Raw genomic sequence first — 20,893 nt, 5'->3', positions numbered from 1 at the left:
TTCAATTACATTAATTTTTATCTATTACTTCTTTGTTGATGTTTATAATAGAGACGGTTCACTTGTTTAAAGATTTTGTTCATCTATTGTCATTATTCTCAATAGCAATAGTTGAGATATCAGTCCCGAATGCAGCTGGACGCTCAATTTCATTCTGTTTTTTGTTCTTCCTTTGGTCATCCACTCGAACCTCTCCTATTGCAGCTACTTTACCTTTACTTTGATCTTGGCTACCTAGCGTTAATTGAGAAAACTATATATCATTAGCATCTTTTGTGACAAACAAGAAGCACTCCATCAAATTTTTATATTCTTCAAATAAACTCATTAGTATATGATCTGTATCCAGAATCATATAAAACTTAGATGATAAATATCTAACCACAGACCAAATCTTTATGGTCTCTTCAAGCTTCAAATTGAATATGTGCACTATATCATCATATAGATCTATGTAAAAATAGCGGTCAACATCAATTCACCAGCTTTCTTGTCTCCCAAAATAATATTTTATTCTTGTAAAATTCTTAATCTTCTTAAAATAACCTCTAAATTTCATCTTCAACTTGAAAAGCGATTGCTCCATTTTAATAAGCCTCGACATGGAATAAGCAACTATTCATAATAAATCATATATGAAATAAAAATTAATATAATATAAAAATAAAAATAAAAATCATATCCAACAAAGAAGTAATAGATAAAAATTAATGTACTTGAATCACCCTTACTATGACATTAATTAATGTGTTTAAATCCTTTCCATCTCGTTAAAATAACATACAATAGAAAAAAATAAAATTAAAAATTTTTACCTGTATACCCTCCTAAACATCAAAATTTGCATGAATACCCTTTCAAAATTAATATTTGTTTATATATCCTCGTAAATTGCTAATTGCATATATACCCTTATAATTTTTTTTGGATATATACCCATTAGGGTATTTCAGTCTTTTAAATTTTAAACTGTTAATTTTTTAACAGCGTTAGATGACGTGGGTATATATACAAAAAAAAAAAAGAAAAAGAAGGGTATGCATGCAAATCAAGTATTTTATGAGCATATACATGCCAATATCAATTTTGAAAGGGTATCCATACAAATTTGGATGTTTAGAAGGATATACGTGCAAAAATTCCTTAATTTAATTGGTCTGAGAAAGCTAATGGCTATGTTTGTGTGTCTTTTGGAATTGGTATTTAATAAAATAAGGGGAAGCACTTTGCTTCCTCCTTTTCCTCTCAAAAAAAAAAAAAAAAAAGCTATGTTGTGTCATCACAACAATAAGTTCAAGATGCAAGTATTTCTTTACAGGTTTCTCCGTGTGTAAAGTGGCCTGTTTATACAATGAGCAAAATAGTGAAAGGATTCTGCTCAAATTTCTTATGTGGGTATTTTTAACCCCGTACTCCTGTTGTCATAATTTTGACTAATCCAATGTCTTTCCTTTTTTAGTTGCTTGCTCGACTGATTGATCATATTACACTCATGTTATGCTGTTGTATCTACGGTGACATGAAACCTGGTGCTGAAATCGAGCTTACAGGACTGGTTGGGAAAGAAATGCTGATGCCTAAGGACCCCAATGCAAATATTATAATGGTAATTTGGCGACCCGATTTTATTCTCGTTAGCACTTGGAGATGTTGAGTTCTGCATCGTGTTGTAATCTATGGATTACATTTTGTAAATAGATTTTTTAAGTGCTTACTGATGGCCTTGCTGGTTGCAGCTTGCAACAGGAGATGGGTTGGCACCTTTGTTCTCCCTGAGGAAAATGTTCTTTGAGGAGCATGATGACTACAAGGTAATGCCCCAGTGAATGCTTAGAAGAATTTTCTATTGTCAGGTTTGCATAACAAGAAGCGAATTGGTCTCATGAATTAGGCAAGTCATTGGATAAAATTAAGGGTTTACTTCTGAACTAGTAATCTACATGAGAGAATGATGTCATCCGCTATAATAAAACTCTCGTAGCTCTAAATGAATTATAAGCCTAGAAAAGACTTTAGATGAATTATATCACGCATGTGACTAAACTACTAGGAAATCACAGTTTGTATAACTTGCCACCCATGCTCTGTTGGTTGGTTTTCCTTATTTGTTTCAAATAATTCATCGTTGGAAGAGTGGGATTGATTATTCTTACGCAGTTCAATGGACCAGCATGGCTCTTCTTGGGAGTTCCTACAAGCAGCTCATTGCTCTATAAAGAGGTGGGCTTATTAGTATATATTTAAAATTCTAAACCAAAAATAATCATTGTATTCCAAATATATGTTTTTTTTTGGTCATTAAATCTTATAATCAGCTACTGTTTATATCTATTTTGTTAATGGACCTCGTAGTCTTGCAGTCTGTAGGAATTTGAGAAGATGATTGAGAAAGCACCAAATAATTTCAGGGTGAACTTTGCTATCAGTGGAGAGCAAACAAATGAGAAGGGAGGAAACAATACAAACTCGTATGGCTCAGTATGCCGACGAACTGTGGGATCTACTCAAGAAGGATAATACCTATGTATATATGTCTGAACTAAAAGAAACGAAAGGGATGTTGATGCCATTATGGTATCTTTGGCTGCTAAAGATGGCACGTGTATATGATGTAGATAAATTGAGGTGGGAAAGTCATATGTGAAAGAACAAGCCGTGGATAATCGAGTACATCTCGATCTACATGGCACACAAGTACAGCAGAAACAAGATCATTTTGCAAAGGAAAGATAACTAGAACAAACGTAGAATGCAAAATAAGAGAGATAATTAAGCAATAAAAATAAGAGAAAAGAAAGCACACCAGATTTACGTAGTTCGGCCTGATTATTGGCCTACGTCCACGGGCAAGACTTCCTCAACATTCTTCTATTAATAATCCATGATGCAACGAAGTATAAAATTAAAGAAGAAGAGAAAGAAGAAGAAAAAAAAATAAAAGACTCACACAGACTCTCTTTTACAAAGAAAAATACTCTCATTTTTCTCTCAAAAAGGAATCTCATGTCTCTTATTTTTTTCTCTCTTAAACCCTCTCTTTAATTGCTATTTTCACTGCTCTTAGTCCTGCTGAACCTTCTCCCAAGTCATCCCCTTAAATAGAGCTCGTTACCAGATGAATCCAAGTCCAAACCTCATCAAAAATAGAGTCCTATTCACTATAGAATCGAAGAAAGAAGCTCAGCCATCAAATCTGCATCGAACGGCCCAGATCTGTGCTCAAAATAATCCAAATCAAGCCCAAATCAAGTTGAAAAAATCCTCAGCCATTCGATCATCATCGGACATAAGATCTGTCATTGGATCGCACCTCCGATCCATTGAAACTCGCATAGATCGCAAGAAACGTCCGGAGAAATGAGCGTCGGTCCATGCACCCCACCGTGGACCACGAGAATGCGGTGGACCGCGTACACCGCGCCCGCACACCGCTTGGGCCTGGGCTGTGTTTTCTCGCGCGCGCTCAGCGCGTGGGCCTGGGCTGTGTTCTGTGGCTGGGCCTGGTCGGGCTCTTTTCATATGGGCTTCATCTTAACAATTCTCCCACTTGAAAACATGTGCCAAACTCATGAGACGTCATCCTTGGAGGCCTTACCATCCTTCCACTCCTCACGTAGCTCCTAGACCGAGAGAAGCCTTGCTCCAATTGAACTTCTCCTAAGCCATCGGCTTTGTCAATACATCTGCTAGATTTGCATCTGTATAAATTTTTAGCAATGAGACTAGACCATCATCAACCACATCTCTCACAAAGTGATAGTGAATATCAATATGCTTCGTCCGAGAGTGAAACGTCGGATTTTTTGCTAAATACAATGCACTTTGACTATCACAATTCACCCTCATCATATCTTGCTTCACTTTGAAGTCTTCAAGAAGCTTCTTGAGCCAGATAGCTTTTTTGAATGCGTGTGCCAATGCAATATACTCTACCTCTATTGTTAATAATGCCACCACTGATTGAAACTTAGACTCCCAGCTAATAGCACCACCGCCCATGGAGAACACATAACCTGTGGTAGATCTCCTCTTGTCTCGATCACCTGCAAAATTATAATCAACATACCCGATGCACTCTAAACCTACTGAACTATAACAGAGTGAATGATTAGTAGTCCCCCTCAGATACCAAAGGATCCACTTTACTGCTGTCCAATGGTTGCTATCTGGATTTACCATATACTGGCTCACAACTCCCACTGCTTGTGCAATGTCTGATCTTGTGCATACCATGGCAAACATAAGGCTCCCTACTATTGATGAATATGGTACTCAGGTCATGTCAGTCTTTTCTGCTTCCGTACTGGATGATTGCTTTGCTGACAGTTTCAACTGAATAGGAAATGGGATAGACACCGACTTTGCATTCTACATATTGAAGGGCCGCAGAACTTTCTCTACATATTCCTTTTGTAAAAGCCAAATCTTCCTATCCTTTCTCTCCCGTAGCACCTTCATCCCAAGTATTTGGTTCACGGCTCTTAAGTCCTTCATCTCGAACTCCCCAAGCAACTGAGCTTTCAGATCTGATATTTGACTCTTGCTGTTCTCTGCGACCACCATATCATCATCATATAACAGCAAAATACAGAAGCTCCCGTCATCATAACCGCAGAAATATGCATAATAATTTGCCTTCAGTCGATCAAATCCCAAACTCATAATGAAGCAATCAAATCGTTTATACCAACACCTCAATGTCTGTTTGAAACTGTACAACAATTTGTTCAACCGACAAACCAACTTCTCCTTGTCTTTTTCAACAAAACCTTCAGGTTGCACCATATAAATCTCCTCCTCTAAGTCAATATGTTAGAAAGCCGTCTTTACATCCATCTGCTCAGGCTCCAAATCCATGACTACTGCGATTACCAAAATAATCTGAATAGTAGTAAGACAAATCACTGGCGAGAAGATTTCATCAAAATCAATTCCTGCCTTCTGAGCATAACCCTTCACCACCAAACGTGCTTTAAATCTCTTCACATTTCTATCTGTATCTTTCTTCACTTTATAGACCCACTGACATCCGATCGAACTCCTTTCCTCCGATAGAACTATAAGCTCCCATGTCTTGTTCTTTCGAAGTGACTCCATCTCCTCCTCTATAGCACAATGCCACTTTTTAGCATTGGTGGACTCACATGCCTCTCTGTATGAAGTTGACTCGTCCTCCTCCATCAAAGCAACATAAATACAAATACGGTTAGCAAAAGGAATGAAAGAAGTGACATAATCATCATATTTAGCAGGAGGTCTAATGACCCTACTAGGCTGCTCAGACTCCGTTGGTGGCTCTTCCAGTGAGATAGCATCCCTAAAGGATTGCGGAGGCTCTGCACCTGGTCCATCATCAACTACCTCATTGATCTCCTATGCTTGCTTTGCTTGCACTTCATCACCTGCATCAAAAAACTCAACAAAAGTAATAGCTTCATCATCTTGCTTTTCCTTGGTGCCTTGAAAGGATTCTTCATTAAAAACAACATCTCGGCTAACAATGATGTTGTGGGTAGTAGGGTTCCACAACCGATACCCCTTTACTCCTTTAGCATAGTCAAGAAAGATGCACCTCCGAGAGTTCTTGTCCAATTTTGTCTTCTTTTCTTTTGAAATCCATATATATGCATCACATCCAAAAACACGGAGATGAGAATAATTTACTGATTTGCCACTCCAAAGTTCTTCTGAAATTTCCAACCCAAGAGATTTTGTTGGGGCTCAATTGATCAAGTAACAAGCCGTATATGCAGCCTCTAACCAAAATCTCTTGTCAAGTTTTGCAGTGCTCATCATACTACAGATCCTTTCTATGAGTGTTTTATTAAATCTCTCTGCCATAATATTTTGTTGTGGTGTTTCGAGAACCGTAAGCTGCCTTCGAATTTCATGCTCACCACAAAACTCATCAAACTCCTTGGAGTAATATTCTCCTCCATTGTCAGAACGTAGGCATTTAATTTTCAAATCTTTTTCATTTTCCACCAGAACCTTGAATTTCTTAAAGATTTCAAAAACATCAAATTTTCACTTCAAGATATATATCCAAGCCTTTCGAGAAAAGTCATCAATGAAGGAGACGAAGTAGGAACATCCATCTAATGATCTATCAGGCGACTCCTAAGTATCTGAGTGAATTAGCTCAAGAAATTTCTTACTTCACTGCTGTGATAAAGAGAAAGAGATCCTTCTTTGTTTACCATAGATGCAATCTTCACAAAATTTCAGTGGTGCTGATCAGAGCCGGTCCTAACATATTTTAGATCTGGGGCCAAATGAAAAAAATGAGACCTTCTCTATTAAAAATTAATATACTTTAAACATTAATTATCATTGAAAAATTAATCTACATGCAATAATTTGTTATAGATATGTTCGTTAAGCAGTATGTAAAACCCATCATTAATCTATATAATTATTTTTCTTGTTATAATATTGTAGAAAGCTATCCTTGCACCCAATTGGAATATCAATGCAGGGCCTGGGGCCTGGGGCGGTCGCCCAGTTCGACCTGCCCCAAGGCCGGCCCTGGTGCTGATTTGAACCCCGGAAGAAGCTTCTTATTTGATAATAATTGTAGCTCACACTCCTCATATGTCCCAAACGTCGATGCCAAATCGTCGAAGACATCATCTTTGAACTTGCTACTGCCGCCTCTCCCACCTGAGTCTCGCCCATCAATTTATAAAGACCATCTATTTAGACTCCTTTTATCACCACCAAATATCCTTTGGATATCTTTAATTGATCTTTCTCTTTGATAAACTTTAAGCCTTACTTACAACACTTTCCAAGTGATAGTAGGCTCTTGTGTAGTGCAGGGACATGCCACATATTGGAAACCATCCAGACCATACCATTAAATATCTTGATTCGAACATCTCCCACTCCAATCACAGGGCAAGTTGTATTGTTATCCAAATAGATAACTCCTCCATCCAATAATTTATATGTATGAAACCACTCCTTAAAAGGAGTCATGTGGAAAGATGCTTTCGAATCCAAAATTCAATAATGTGCAAGCTCAGATCTTTCCAATGCCGTCAATGCATCCCCGTCATCTGAAATAGTCGGACTAGTTTCACTCTCTGCTACATTACCTTGAAAGTTTTTCGATTCATATTTTGTATCAACTCCTTTAGCCCGATAATCTTTCTTTACGTGCCCTATTTTTCCATAATTCCAGCATTTTACCTTCTTTTTACTCTTAGATTTAGATCTTGTCTTCCCTCGATCACCACGTTCCCTTTCGAAAGGCCTACTCCATGCTACCATGGCCTCCCCCGAAGAGATTCCTTAGCTAGATTTTTGCTTCATCTCTTCTGTAAGCAATGATACAACAACAAACTTCATCTTAAGGATTTCAACGTGACTCCAGTTCATGATAAGATTATCCCAAGACTCCGGTATAGAACAAAGTAGAATGCTGACCTTTTTTTCATCATCAATTTTGACATCTAGAGCCGCAAGCTTGCTTCCAATGAAATTGAATACACACAAGTACTCTTGAACTGATGCTCCATCCTTCATCTTCAGATTGTATAATTACTATCTTAAATAGATTTTATTTACCAAAGACTTACCTTCATAGAGATTTTTTAATTTTTTTCAAATCTCTTTTGCAGTAGTTTCAGTTTCGATATTGAACAATACCGAATCATCCAACGTCAGATAGAGGTTCGCCATTGCCAGCTTATCTTTGTCTTCATGTTGCGCATCCGTTATCTCTTGAGGTTTACATTCTTTTCCTTGCAAAGCAATTTCACAACCATCCTTGATCAATACTGCCTGCATCTTCATCTTCCAAAGTGCAAAGTTTGATCCATCAAACCTCGGTATCTCGTATTTTGTTATCATCACCTTGTCCGTCATTGTTTCAGATCAATCCAACTACAAAAGAATCTCCTGTGCTCTGATACCAAACTGAAAAAACAGGTCGTGGATAATCAAGCACACCTCGATCCACATGGCATACAAATACAGCGGAAATAAGATCATTTTGTAGAGTATAAATAACTAGAACAAACGTAGAATGTAAAAGAAGAGAGATAATCAAGCAATAAAAATTAAAAAAAAGAAAGCACATCAGATTTACGTGGTTCGGCCTGATTGTTGGCCTACGTTCACGGACAAGACCTCCTCAACGTTTTTCTATTAATAATCCATGGTGCAACGAAATACAAAATTGGAGAAGAAGAGGAAGAAAAAAAAATAAAAGACTTACACAGACTCTCTTTTACAAAGAAAAATACTTTTATTTTTTTCTCAAAAAAAAATCTCACATCTTTTATTTTTTTCTCTCTTAAACCCTCTCTTTGATTGCTGTTTTCACTGCTCTCAGCCTGCTGAACCTTCTCCCAAGTCCTCTTCTTAAATAGAGCTCGTCACCAGATGAATCCAGATTCAAATCTTATAAAAAACGGAGTCCTATTCGCTGTAGAATCGAAGAAAGAAGCTCAGCCGTCAAATTTACATCGAACGACCCAGATCTGCACTCAAAATAGTCCCGATCAAGCCCAAATCAAGTCGGAAAAATCCTCAGCCATTCGATCATCACAGGAAGCGAGATCTACCGTTGGATTGCGCCTTCGATTCTTCGAAACTCGTGTAGACCACGAGAAACACTCGAGGAAACAGGCGTCGATCCACGCACCCCACTATGGACCGCGAGAACGCGATGGACCGCATACGCTGCTCCCGTACACTGCCAGGGCCTGGGCTGTGTTTTCACGTGCGCGCTCCATGTGTGGGCCTTGGCTGTGTTCTGGGGTGGGCCTGATCGAACTCTTTTCACATGGGCTTCATCTTAATAATATGTTATGCATAGTAATTTTCCAATTCTGTTGCTAAATTTGCAGGTATTGACTGGTCGGAATACAGAAGGAAGCTAAATTTGCAGGTATTGACTGGTCGGAATACAGAAGGAACTTGCAGAGGGCAGAGCAGTGGAGTGTGGAAGTATATCAGCTTGCATTTTATGCATGCTGTGCTTCTCGTCCAAGAAGCCTGCTCATGTAATATACTAATTCCTAGGTAGAAAGTTAATTCTCTTTGGCGTTTTATGCCAGTTTCTTGTAAGGCAACTGTATTATTGTGGCCTTCTTAATTTTTATTCGAGAGGAATTTTAAAATTGTAATTCTAGCCAGATTCAATATTGTGTAATGAACCTCTGCTCCCGTTATGATTTTGATGCTAATTTCTTGCAAATAGCAGTAGAAGAAATTGAGTTCTACTTGGAAATACATATAGAGGATTTCCTTATGCACAAAATATGTGAAAATTTAGTGACAAAAATATTTTTTTTTTTATAAAATAAAAAAAAATATTATTATTATTTTTAATATCTTGTATGACTTTCTATAAATATATATGACGTCCTGAATGATATATATAAATTTCTATATCTTTATGATATCCTGAATAGTATGTATAGCTTCCTAATGTCTTGACTTCTTGTGAATATATATGACATCTTAAACAATATATATGACTTTTTAACATCTTATATGACTTTTTGTGAATATATATATATATGACATCCTTAATAATATATATGATTTTCTATGAATATATATGATATTCTGAATAATATATATGACTTTCTAATGTCTTACATGATTTTTTATGAATATATATATATATATATATATCTTGAATAATATATATGACTTTCTAACATCTTATATGATTTTCTGTGAATATATATGACATTCTAAACAATATATATAACTTTCTGATGTCTTCCATGATCAACAAGAAAGTCATATATATTGTTCAAGATATCACACACACACATATTCATAAAAAATTATATATATTATTTAGAATGTCATATATATTAATAGAAAGTCATATAAAATATTAGAAAGTCATATATATTATTCGAAATGCTATATATATTCACACAAAATCATATATATTATTCATTATATCATAAATATTTATAAAAAAATCATATCAAATATTAAAAAACTATATATATTATTTAAGATATCATGTATATTCATAAGAAGTCATATATATTGTTCAGAATACCGTATATATTCATAAAAAATTATATATATAATTTAATATATCATATATATTTATAAAAAATTATACAAGATATCAAAAAATAATAATATTATTTTTTTTATTTTATAAAAAAATATTTTTATTATTAAAAATTAAAAAAATAAATAATATTAAATATCTGTTTCATCGTTAAATACATTACCTGTTTTAAAATAATTGGACTGCGTGTTTCACGCCAATTATATTGCACCAAATGTAAGTGGTGCACAGAGGCTTTCTCGTTACTTATTTCTGACGGACATTGATGAACTGATGCTGACCGTACTGCTAAGCGGTGGCCAGCCCATTAGTCTCCGCGGGCTCTACTCGATTTTGGGGGTCTCCGGGAACGGCTGAATGGCTTGGAGAACCCTGTCCGTAGCACTCCATGTTGACTAGTTGGAACCACCTGGGAGCTGGGGGGGCGACTGGATCGTCGCGACCCGGAGGTGACCCCCAGTCGACCTCAGTCGGACGTGGCTCTCCCACCACCCCAGCCGTAATGGCCGGTGAGCGGAATGGCGGATTCCGCCTTCCCTTCCCTTCCCTTCCAAGGATGTTAATAAAAGAAATATCAGTTAAAAGATATACGCGTTTGACCTGTTGCATTTCCTCCTCCCCTCCCATCTATCCCATCCAACCTTCCCACAAGGAACCACAGATTAAGAAATATCTCACCGTATCCGGCAGAGAAGAAGGGTAGGACTAAGGGCCTCGACATAGTCCCATATCTGCGCATCAGTTGGAGGAAAAAAAAGAAGGTAAAGAGCAACAAGTGGGGGTGGGGAATTAGGACGGCGGAGTTGGAGACGTGATGATGGGCGACGGGGTGAAGCAGATCCTGGCGAAACCGATCCAGCTGGCGGATCAGGTGACCAAGCTGGCGGGCGATGCGCCCACGTCCCGGCAGGAGTGCCTGGAGCTCAAGGCCAAGACCGAGAGGCTAGCGACCCTCCTCCGGCAGGCCGCGCGGGCGGAGCTCTACGAGCGGCCCGCTTACCGCATCATGCTAGACACCGAGCTGGTCCTGAAGAAGGCGCTGGTCCTGGCGTCCAAGTGCCGAGACCACGGCCTGATGCGCCGCGTCTTCACCATCATTCCCGCCACCGCCTTCGCCAAGACGGCCACCCAGCTCGACAACTCCATCGCCGACGTCTCGTGGCTCCTCCGCGTCTCCACCACAGCGGCCAACGACGACCAGCTCCACGGGCTGCCCCCTATTGCCCAGAACGAGCCGATCCTCTTCCTCATCTGGGGCCACATCGCCACCGTCTACACGGGCTCTCTCGCTGCCCGCTCCGACTCGGCCGCCGCCCTCGCCTCCCTGGCCCACGACAACCTCCACTACGCCAAGCTCATCATCAAGGAGGACGGCGTGGGGCACCTCCTCCGCCTCGTCAGGGAGGGCCGGGCCGACGGCCAGGAGAACGCCGTCCGCGCCCTCGGCCTCCTCGGCCGCGACCCGGAGGGCGTCGACCGCATGCTCCACGCCGGCGTCTGCTCCGTCCTCACCAAGCTCCTCAAGGACGGGGGCCCAATGAGAGCCCAGGCGGCCGCCGCCTGGGCCGTCGCCGAGCTCGCCGCCAATTACCCCGCTTGCCAGGACCTCTTCGCCCAGAACAACGCCATCTGCCTTCTTGTCGGCCACCTCGCCTTCGAGACCGTTCAGGAGCACAGCAGGTACTCCATCATCCCCGCATCCAAGGACACGTCAATCCACTCCGTCGTCCTCGCCACCACCACGAACAACCAACTTGCCAATTCCTACACCACCATACCGGATCCAGACAACAGCAGCAGCAGCAGCCAATTCCGGAAGCCCAATGCGCAGTCCCAGATCCATTCTGTGATTCAATCCGCCATAGCCTCCGCCAAACCCTCCAAACCCGCCGCCGCAACTGCGAACGGCGCCGTCCCTTCCTGGAAGCCCCACCTATCCTCCGGATTCGGGACCAAGGGGAGGGAGGCGGAGGACCCGGCCACCAAGGCAGAGATGAAGGCCATGGCGGCGAAGGCGCTGTGGCAGTTGGCCAAGAACAACCCGGCCATCTGCAAGAGCATTACCGAGTCCCGCGCCCTCCTCTGCTTCGCCGTCCTCCTCGAGAAGGGCTCCGACAACGTGCGCTACCACTCTGCTAGGGCCCTTATGGAGATCGCCCGCGTCGCCGAGAACAACCCTGACCTCCGCCACTCCGCCTTCAAGCCCACCTCGCCGGCCGCCAAGGCGGTCGTCGACCAGCTCCTCCGGATCGCCGACACGGGCGTCTTCGACGAGCTTCTGATTCCCAGCATCACGGCTGTCGGGTGCCTGTCGAGGACCTTCCGGGCGAAGGAGACGAGGATCATCGGGCCGCTGGTGCGGCTGCTGGACGAGAGGGAAGCCATCGTGTCGAGGGAGGCGGTGATTGCCCTGACCAAGTTCGCGTGCAAGGAGAATTTCCTTCGCGTCGAGCATTCCAAGGCCATCATCGAAGCCGGAGGGGCCAAGCACCTCGTCCAGCTGGTGTATTTTGGGGATCTGGTCCAGACCGAGGCGTTGATCCTCTTGTGTTACATCGCCCTCAACGTACCGGAGAGTGAGGAACTCGCACAGGCAGGCGTCCCTGCGGTGCTCGCCTGGGCTTCGAAGCAGAGGCACATGGTGCAGGACCCGAGGGTGGATTCCTTGTTGCCGGAGGCCAAAGGTAGGATGGAGGCGTTGATCCTCTTGTGTTACATCGCCCTCAACGTACCGGAGAATGAGGAACTCGCACAGTCAGGGGTCCCTGCGGTGCTCGCCTGGGCTTCGAAGCAGGGGCACATGGTGCAGGACCAGAGGGTGGATTCCTTGTTGCCGGAGGCCAAAGGTAGGATGGAGCTCTATCAGTCACGAGGACATACCTGATCGACATCGATCCAGGGCGAGATTTCTTCTTTTCAAGCCAATGGTTGCAGAGTGTAAATACATCGAACTGTTCCGTCCAAGTTCATGTTATGATTCACACCTCTACTGTGATTTGTGCGGGTACCGCAGGGATGACCGGTTGATGCTTGTTCTGATAAGACGGATGGATAAAGTGGATTTGTGTGCTTTAAGTGTTCTGTCATCGGCTAATATATATTTTTTATATTTTTTGGATTATTTTTTAGTTGTTTTGAATGGTAAATGGTTTTGATTATCAGTAATGGCGTTGAGAGTCAGCATAAGCCTCCCCTTTGAATTATTTTTCTGAGTTTTATATATTAATTCATGAATTTTTCTTGCTTATATATTAATTTTTATTTTTATATTTATATAAAAATTTCTGTAATGTTTGCTGTTTGTCCAAATCAATCCTTCCACTATTTTTTGCTGATTGAATACAGGTTAAGATTAATTGGGATTATAGAAAACAAAAATATCCATATTTCAAGATCTTATAAGAACTGATACTTTGTATATTTTCTCGCTCACTCTGTCCTCTTGTCACGTGAGACCTGGCTGTTTGGGATCAATAAGCGAGAGATATGGGTTAAGAGATTGATTAAGCTGAAGAACTAGAAACAAATATTGTTAAGAAATAGTCGAATATTTCATTCTCACTAGTTAATGTAAGCATGGATGGCCAGTGAGTTACAAGATTTCAGATTTTATAATATAAATATGGAAAATGCAGGAACTAATAGGTAAATACAAAATATTTCCTGAGCTAACTTCTTTAACTAGTCTTTAACCAAACTTTATTTTTAGTTTTATTTAACTTATTTATATTTACTCATTTATTGATAGTTTGTCCATATGGCTGTGTGCATTTCCAAACAAATCAGCCAACTCGTTTTGGTAGGCCATTTCAAAGGATTGCATAAGGAATCCGACAATCGTTCTTGCATCTAACCATCTGACTCAATCCAGACCTATGCAGCATACATCCTTCCTTCCTACCCTATTAAATCAGTAATTTAAATCTTCTTATTTTATTTTTTTTATCTTCTTGGCACAACAAGGACCGAAGCGCAAGATTAAATGGGAGCCAGCAGCATTTACTGATGCTGTAACGCCAAATTGAGGGGTTTTAATTGTTAGGAACTGCTTTGGACATGAGTTTCTACATGCCTGAGATTTTGTAGGCTGTAACGCGAATTTGGAGATCTGCAAAGGTACAATTTGTTGTCGGAATCTTTGACTTTCCCATGGGATTTTCTCGTGTGGTCAATGCTTCTAATTGGCCGTTGGACATCTTTGAAAGTGTATTGGGCCAATTATATATTCCAATGGAGATCTGGAAAGTTCAAATTATATTTTTTTTATTTAATTATTATATATTAATTTTATCAAATCAATTTCGATTTATACTGTGATCAAATTAGATATGTCATATCCATATAATCATGCCATCAACCATATATATATATATATATATATATATATATATATATATAGACATAACATACTCATGCTCAAAAATTATATAAGAAAATAATAGTATCTCGGATATAGCAAATTCATCGATCTCAAATCCAATGATGCAAAACTAATGATGCAAGACCAACGATAAAATAGCATATATAATGGTGATTATGTACAGAGATTCTTACTTTTATCGATGATTGATCTAAATACAGAAATTGATGAGCTCCTCAATCTATGTATCTGAAATCAAGATATTTTGCTCCATATCTTCTTGTACAACAAATACATCTCTGTAAAATCAGAGTTAAACATAAAAATCATATATGAAAAAATTATGGATAAACGATCCTAATAACATAAATCCAGGACCTCTCCTAGGATTAATCAAAATTGGGATTTGTCTAAATATCTAGACCCTCCACTGATCGACAAGACTTCTAGAGAGAAAAAATTCATGAAGAGAAAGAAAATTCTAGAGAGAAAAATTAGAGAGAGAAAGTGGAGAGAGAATCTTCATATCCTTCAGATAAAGCAAATATAATCGAGATCATCAGCGGTCATATCAGGATTACTCAATATGAATTAACCACGATCAATGTTATAAATTTCGAATAAAGACCAGACTGAAATCCAATCTACTGCACGTTTTTGAAGTAATTTCAGATCATCTTATTTTCATCTCAAATTTGTCCTAGGATTCGTGATGAAATCAGAGAGAGAAAGATCCTAGAGAGAGAAAATCTAGAAAGAAAATAGAGAGAGAATCTAGAGAGAGAAATTGGAGAGAGAAAGATAGAGAGAAAGGAGAGGAAAGAAAGAGAAAGAAGAGAGAGAAAATTCTCTCTTTCTTTTTTTTCTTTTTTTTTTTCTCTTTCTATTTTTTTTTCTTTTTCCTTTTTTTCTTTTTCTTTTTCTTTTTCTTTTTCTTTTCTTCTTCTCCTTTCTCTTCCCAACCAAACAGAGGACAGACCAAGGGAGGCTCGGTGGCTCGGCTCCTACGAGGGGCGGCAGTGTCTGGTCGATGGTGACAGAGCAAGGAAAGCCAGCGGTGAGGTTCGGCCGGCGAGAAATCAAGAAACAATCAGAAAAATAGGGTACCGCTCCTTTCTCTTTAGTTTTCTGATCATTGGCCTGTCGTCGACAGCCAAAACCTCTCGAGGAAGAGGGATAGACAGATGAACATCCTATCCTAGGGGTGAGACACCGCAAACGGCGGCACTGGTGGCCGAAAAAGAGGGAAAGATGGCCCGGCCGAACAGAGCAAAATAGGAGTTCTTACTTTTGCAGATTTTTCGGCAAATTCGATGGCTAACGGCAACATCCAAGGCCACGAGAAGATGAGAAAGAAGGAGAGAAAGAAGGGTTGGTGTTTACCTCGGGTTTCAGCAGTGTTGTCAGCTCTAATTTCTGACGAGCATGGGTACGAAAGGCCTCGACTTCAATTAGAGAAATCAAGAAGAAAAGAGAGAGAGACTTGTGATTATCATGGGTTGCTTAAGAGGGGGAGAGGGAGTTTTATAGAGTGGAGGGGAGGTCGAATCCCTCTCGAATTCAACTTCTCCTCTAATGATTTGGGTGGAAGAAGACTCCCTTATTTTATTTTTTTATTTTTTCAAAATTGGGCTTTTAAGGTTGGGTCCGATCCAGGGCCAAATGGCGGGGTTATTACACTAACTCGTAAATCTAAATAAAATCTCATGATTCTAATAAAAAAAGAATAAGTCGCACTAAAATTTGATCTTGCGCTGATTTACAGAAATCAAGTTTGATTCAATGCATATCACAGAGAATAAAGCTGGAGTCCAGTTTGAAAAGTTTCCAAAATTTCCATACATGACCTTTGTATTCGATATACTAGTTTTCTTTGTTTTCCTTCGCTGATGTGGTGTGCGGTACCGTGAGCTGGTAGTATAAGGTGATGACTCGCAGCCATCAGGAAACTAGTGTTAATTTGTAGTTAAATAGGACTACGAAAAGCATGTGGTCTGTGGTCTAAAATAAAAGAGGTCTTCCAAGCCTTTCTTTGGAACAGAACTTCTTAGATTATATTAAAAATTTATATTTGTTTTTTTCCCTCTGGAACTAGAGTTTGTCCCTATGACACTGTTCCTCCACAACTCAAAACTATATTGTGGCGTCATCAGTTTCTCTGAGAAGACGGTCATCTGCTCTCTAATTTCCACCATGCCTACACTACTTTAAGAGGCTTCCTAGTCTGGCTAATTGAAAACAGAAAATGGGATAGGGTCCAAAAGGCCAACCCTCAGAGCCCATTAGTCTTTAAGCTCAAGGCCCAAAGGGCAATCCGACGGCAGCCTAATGTGGTAAGGAAGGTTCTAAAATTTGGCCCGAGTGGATCGGCGTTGGTCAAGAGCAAACTGAAAGGAAACCCAAATTTCAGGACTTAGTTCCCAAGGGTGCAATATCCGTGGTTCTGCCAAGTTCAACCATTTTTTGTTTTATTTCGGGATCATTTCTTTGTCTATTTATTTCACGATGTGTTAGTGCATGAGGCATGTCTCATCATCCATATTTCTGCCACAATCAGGACAACTCGTAGCGTGCTACACTAAAATTCATACGTAGCAAATTAGAATCTAGGTCGCAATTATTGACATATTTTTATTACTGGTTGTCAACCTGATGTAACCCTTCCACCTTTTCTTATCCAAACTTGGGACCAGCCGTGCCCTTTTATTGATAAATGTAATATCCCAACTTTCCCAAAGGAATCCAGTGAGATGTGTGTAAATTTGAAGATAGAATTGAGATGATAGGGAAAAGAGAGGTCAGATTGGGAAGGGAGTTCGGATCGAAAAAAAAAAGTTTTGAAAAAAATCTGAATATTTTCTTTGCGTTATTTGAATCTCTGTTGCAGCTCCTTTTTATATACAATTACAAGTAATATAAATGCAATATTTTCAAAATAAAATACAACTCTAATTAAATGGAGATGGCATTTTTCAGGAAATAAATACAAATGTGAAATGAAATGCAAATGTTCCTAAATGAGATGTGAAATGAAATTTGAGAGGATATTTTTTAGGCTTGTCGGAGTGGGTTGTTGGGTTTGATAGCTGAATTTATAATCCGAACTCGACAGAATAAAAGGGTTCGGAACCCTCTGAAACATGTCGCTTCTCCTGTTTCTTTTTGTCTTCCTCTTCAAAATCCTAGCCGACTCTTGACCCTCTTTTGAAACTGTAACCACTCTCGAGGAAGGAGAAAGGTGTGCCCGACGTGGATCGGGATCTCCTAGAGTCAGACCAAGTCTTTCTGATTCTTTTGCTCCTCTACCAGCAATCCTGATGAGGATGAGTATTTCAAACTCATTTTATTTTTTTTTTTTGCTAAGATGTTACATTCCCCTCTTCTTCAGAGGATCCTTGTCCTCAAGGATCAAACTGAGGGAACTGGTTCTTGAGTGACTAGTAGTCTTCCCATGTAGCTTCTTCTTCACCGAGGTTGCTCTATTTGATCAGTACTTTGGTAACTATGTTTTCCTTGCAGACCATTTTTTTGTCTAAAATTTTTTTTGGTTGGACTAACAGTTGTCCTTCTTCTCCTATGAGGGGTACTGTTGGTGTTGCTTGCTCGGATTTCTAAATTTTTCATTTGAGTAGAGATACATGAAATATGGGGTGTATTTTAGATCCCTCGAGTAGATTAAGCTTATAAGCCACAGGACCAACTTTTTTTAGTATTTTGAATGGTCCATAATACTGTGAGGTAAGTTTCAAATTTCTGTGCATGGCTACTGTAGTCTGCCGGTAGAGTTGGAGTTTAAGATATACCATTTTTCTTACTTGATATTCTTTGTCTATTCTTCTCTTATCTGCATTCTGTTTCATACGATTTTGTGCTTCTTTAAGTCTGTCTCTTAAGATCTGTATCATCTTAGTTTTTTCTCTGTTCCAATTTGCCATTGTACCTTGCTATTGCATGTCCATGTTGACTATCGGGTACATAAGAGGTGGATGTCCATATAGAGCTTGATAAGGTGTCATCTCTAGGGAGGAGTGATAGTTGGTATTATACCACCACTCAGTCAGGGATAACCACTTAAGCCATCTACGCAGACTGTGAAAGCATATGCATCTTAAATATGTTTCTAAGCATCGGTTTACTCTCTCTGTTTGTCCATCAATCTGTGGGAGATAGGCAGTGCTCAGATGTAGTTTGACCTCCATTAATTTGAATAAGTTTTACCATACCTGACTGGTGAAGATCTTATCTCTATCTGATATAATACTTTATGGCATCCCATGTAACTTGTATACTGTGTCTAAGAATGATCTTGCTACATTCTGTGCTGTATAGGGATGAGTCAAAAGAATAAAATGTAAATATTTAGTTAACCGATCCACCACTACTAATATAGTGTCTTTACCTTCTGATTTTGGTAATGACTCAATGAAATCCATACTGATTTCTTGCCGGGCTTGTGTGGAAATTTGCAGAGGTTGTAGTAGCCCTACATATGGAGTTCCATCAATTTTATTTTTAATACAAATTTCACATTCTTTTACTAGTTTCTCCACTTGCTGTTTCATTCCTGGCCAATAAAATAATTGCTTAATTCTCTTATAAGTATGGTTCATTCCTAAGTGCCCTCCTAAAGCTGAAGCATGCATAAGTTCTAGGAGGTTCTGTCTCAACTCTCCTATTTTCTCAATGTAAATTCTCCCTTTGTACTTAAGCACTCTTTGTTTATAAATGTATTCAATATGTGATTCTGGTTTAATGAGTACTTCTGCTCTAATTTGCTGAGTCTGTTGATCTCCTTCATAACTGTTAGCTATTTCCAAACTCCATATAGGTACCACTGTTGTAATAGCTTGCACCCTTTCTTCTTCAATTCTCCATCTCGATAATGCATCTGCAGCCAAATTTTCTTTTCCCTTCTTATATTAGATCACATAATCCAACCCCATAAGCTTCATCAAATCCTTTTACTGTGCTGTAGTAGTTACTTTCTGTTCTAATAAGTATTTTAAACTTTAGTAATCTATGTTAATGATGAAGGGTCGGGAACTAATATAATGCTTCTATTTTTCTACAGCTAGCAAAATAGCTAGGAATTCTTTTTTATAGGTAGAAAGTGCTCTGTTCCTTTCACATAGTTTTTTATTGAGGTAAGCTACTGATCTTCCTTGTTGTGAGAGGATTGCTCCAATTTCATATCCACTAGCATTTACCTCCAAAATGAAAGGTAAGGAATAATTCGGCATAGCTAGAACTGGTGCTATAGACATTACCTCTTTTAACTTCTCAAATGCCTTTTGTGTGGTTTCATCCCAATGAAAATTATCTTTTTTAAGTAGCTCTGTTAAAGGTTTGCTAATAGTCCATATCCTTTTATAAACCTTCTATAGTATCCTGTGAGTCCCAAAAATCCTCTCAAATCCTTCAATGTAGATGGTTTAGGCCATCTTTGCATGGCTATCACCTTCTTAGGGTCAGTTGCCACACCTTCTTTGAAAATTATATGCCCTAGATATTTCACTTGTTACTGTCCAAAAAAGCATTTAGATCTTTTTGCATATAACTGATTCTTTCTTAATATAGTCAATACTTCAATGAGATGTTCCATATGCTTTTCTAAGATTTTGCTATATATCAGAATATCATCAAAAAATACTAGCACAAACTTTCTAAGATAAAGAGAGAACACCTCATTCATGGTAGCTTGAAATGTGGCTGGTACATTAGTTAATCCGAAGGGCATTACTAAAAATTCATAGTGACCTATGTGAGTTCTAAAAGCTGTCTTATATACATCTTCTGGGTTCATTCTAATTTGATGGTAACCTGATCTCAAATCTATTTTAGAGAAATATTGAGATCCTTCAAGTTCATCCAAAAGATCATCAATTAAGGGTATAGGATATTTATCCTTCATTGTTGCCTTATTAAGTTGCCTATAATCCATAGAAAATCTTCGGCTGTTATCTTTTTTCTTTACCAATAATACAGGTGAAACATATAGACTGGTACTAGGCTGAATAATGGTAGTTTTAAGCATTTCCTGTATTTATCTTTCAATCTCATTTTTCTGTTCATATGTATATCTGTATGGTCTGATATTAACTGGATTAGTCTCCGATAACAAAAGTATTCTGTGATCTTGTGGCCTATTAGATGGCAATTCTTTAGGCTCTTGGAATATATCAATGTACTATTTTAATACTTTATTAACTGAATTAGGTATCTCTGCCTCTGTTTTTTTTCCATCAAAATTCTTCAGTTGCCTAACTGCACAACAGTCTTCTTTAAGTCCAGACCTGTACCACTGTGTAGCAGTGATCATTTGAAGTTTAGCCTTAGTAGTCTTTAATTTAGATCCTTCTGTAATACCTTTCAATGTCATCTATTTTTCTTCCTTAATAAAAGTAACAGTATTATCCAAATAATCGAAGATTACTTTATCATAGGTTCTTAGCCAATCAATTCTTAGAATTATGCTAGAT

At 39.2% G+C, this 20,893-nt stretch overlaps 1 protein-coding gene and 1 pseudogene across 1 annotated transcript; both read left to right on the top strand.

Annotated features, from left to right (window-relative positions):
• The first annotated feature begins 1,169 nt into the window (after positions 1–1,169).
• Positions 1,170–9,884, top strand: LOC105054539 (ferredoxin--NADP reductase, chloroplastic-like; annotated as a pseudogene).
• A 749-nt stretch (positions 9,885–10,633) lies between these two features.
• Positions 10,634–13,175, top strand: LOC140852499 (uncharacterized). The gene has a single exon (XM_073245746.1). It carries the CDS (start codon positions 10,869–10,871, stop codon positions 12,936–12,938), a length of 2,070 nt encoding a protein of 689 aa, XP_073101847.1. The 5' UTR covers positions 10,634–10,868; the 3' UTR covers positions 12,939–13,175.
• Positions 13,176–20,893: the final 7,718 nt, after the last annotated feature.

Source organism: Elaeis guineensis, chromosome 11 (assembly GCF_000442705.2).
Source record: "Elaeis guineensis isolate ETL-2024a chromosome 11, EG11, whole genome shotgun sequence".
NCBI lineage: Eukaryota > Viridiplantae > Streptophyta > Magnoliopsida > Arecales > Arecaceae > Elaeis > Elaeis guineensis.
The sequence above is the reverse complement of the archived record's forward strand: the minus strand, read 5'-3'. Positions and strand labels throughout refer to the sequence as shown.

Excerpts from the sequence above, each read along its gene's own strand:
- LOC140852499 (XM_073245746.1), top strand. The coding sequence starts at position 10,869 with ATGATGGGCGACGGGGTGAAGCAGATCCTGGCGAAACCGATCCAGCTG.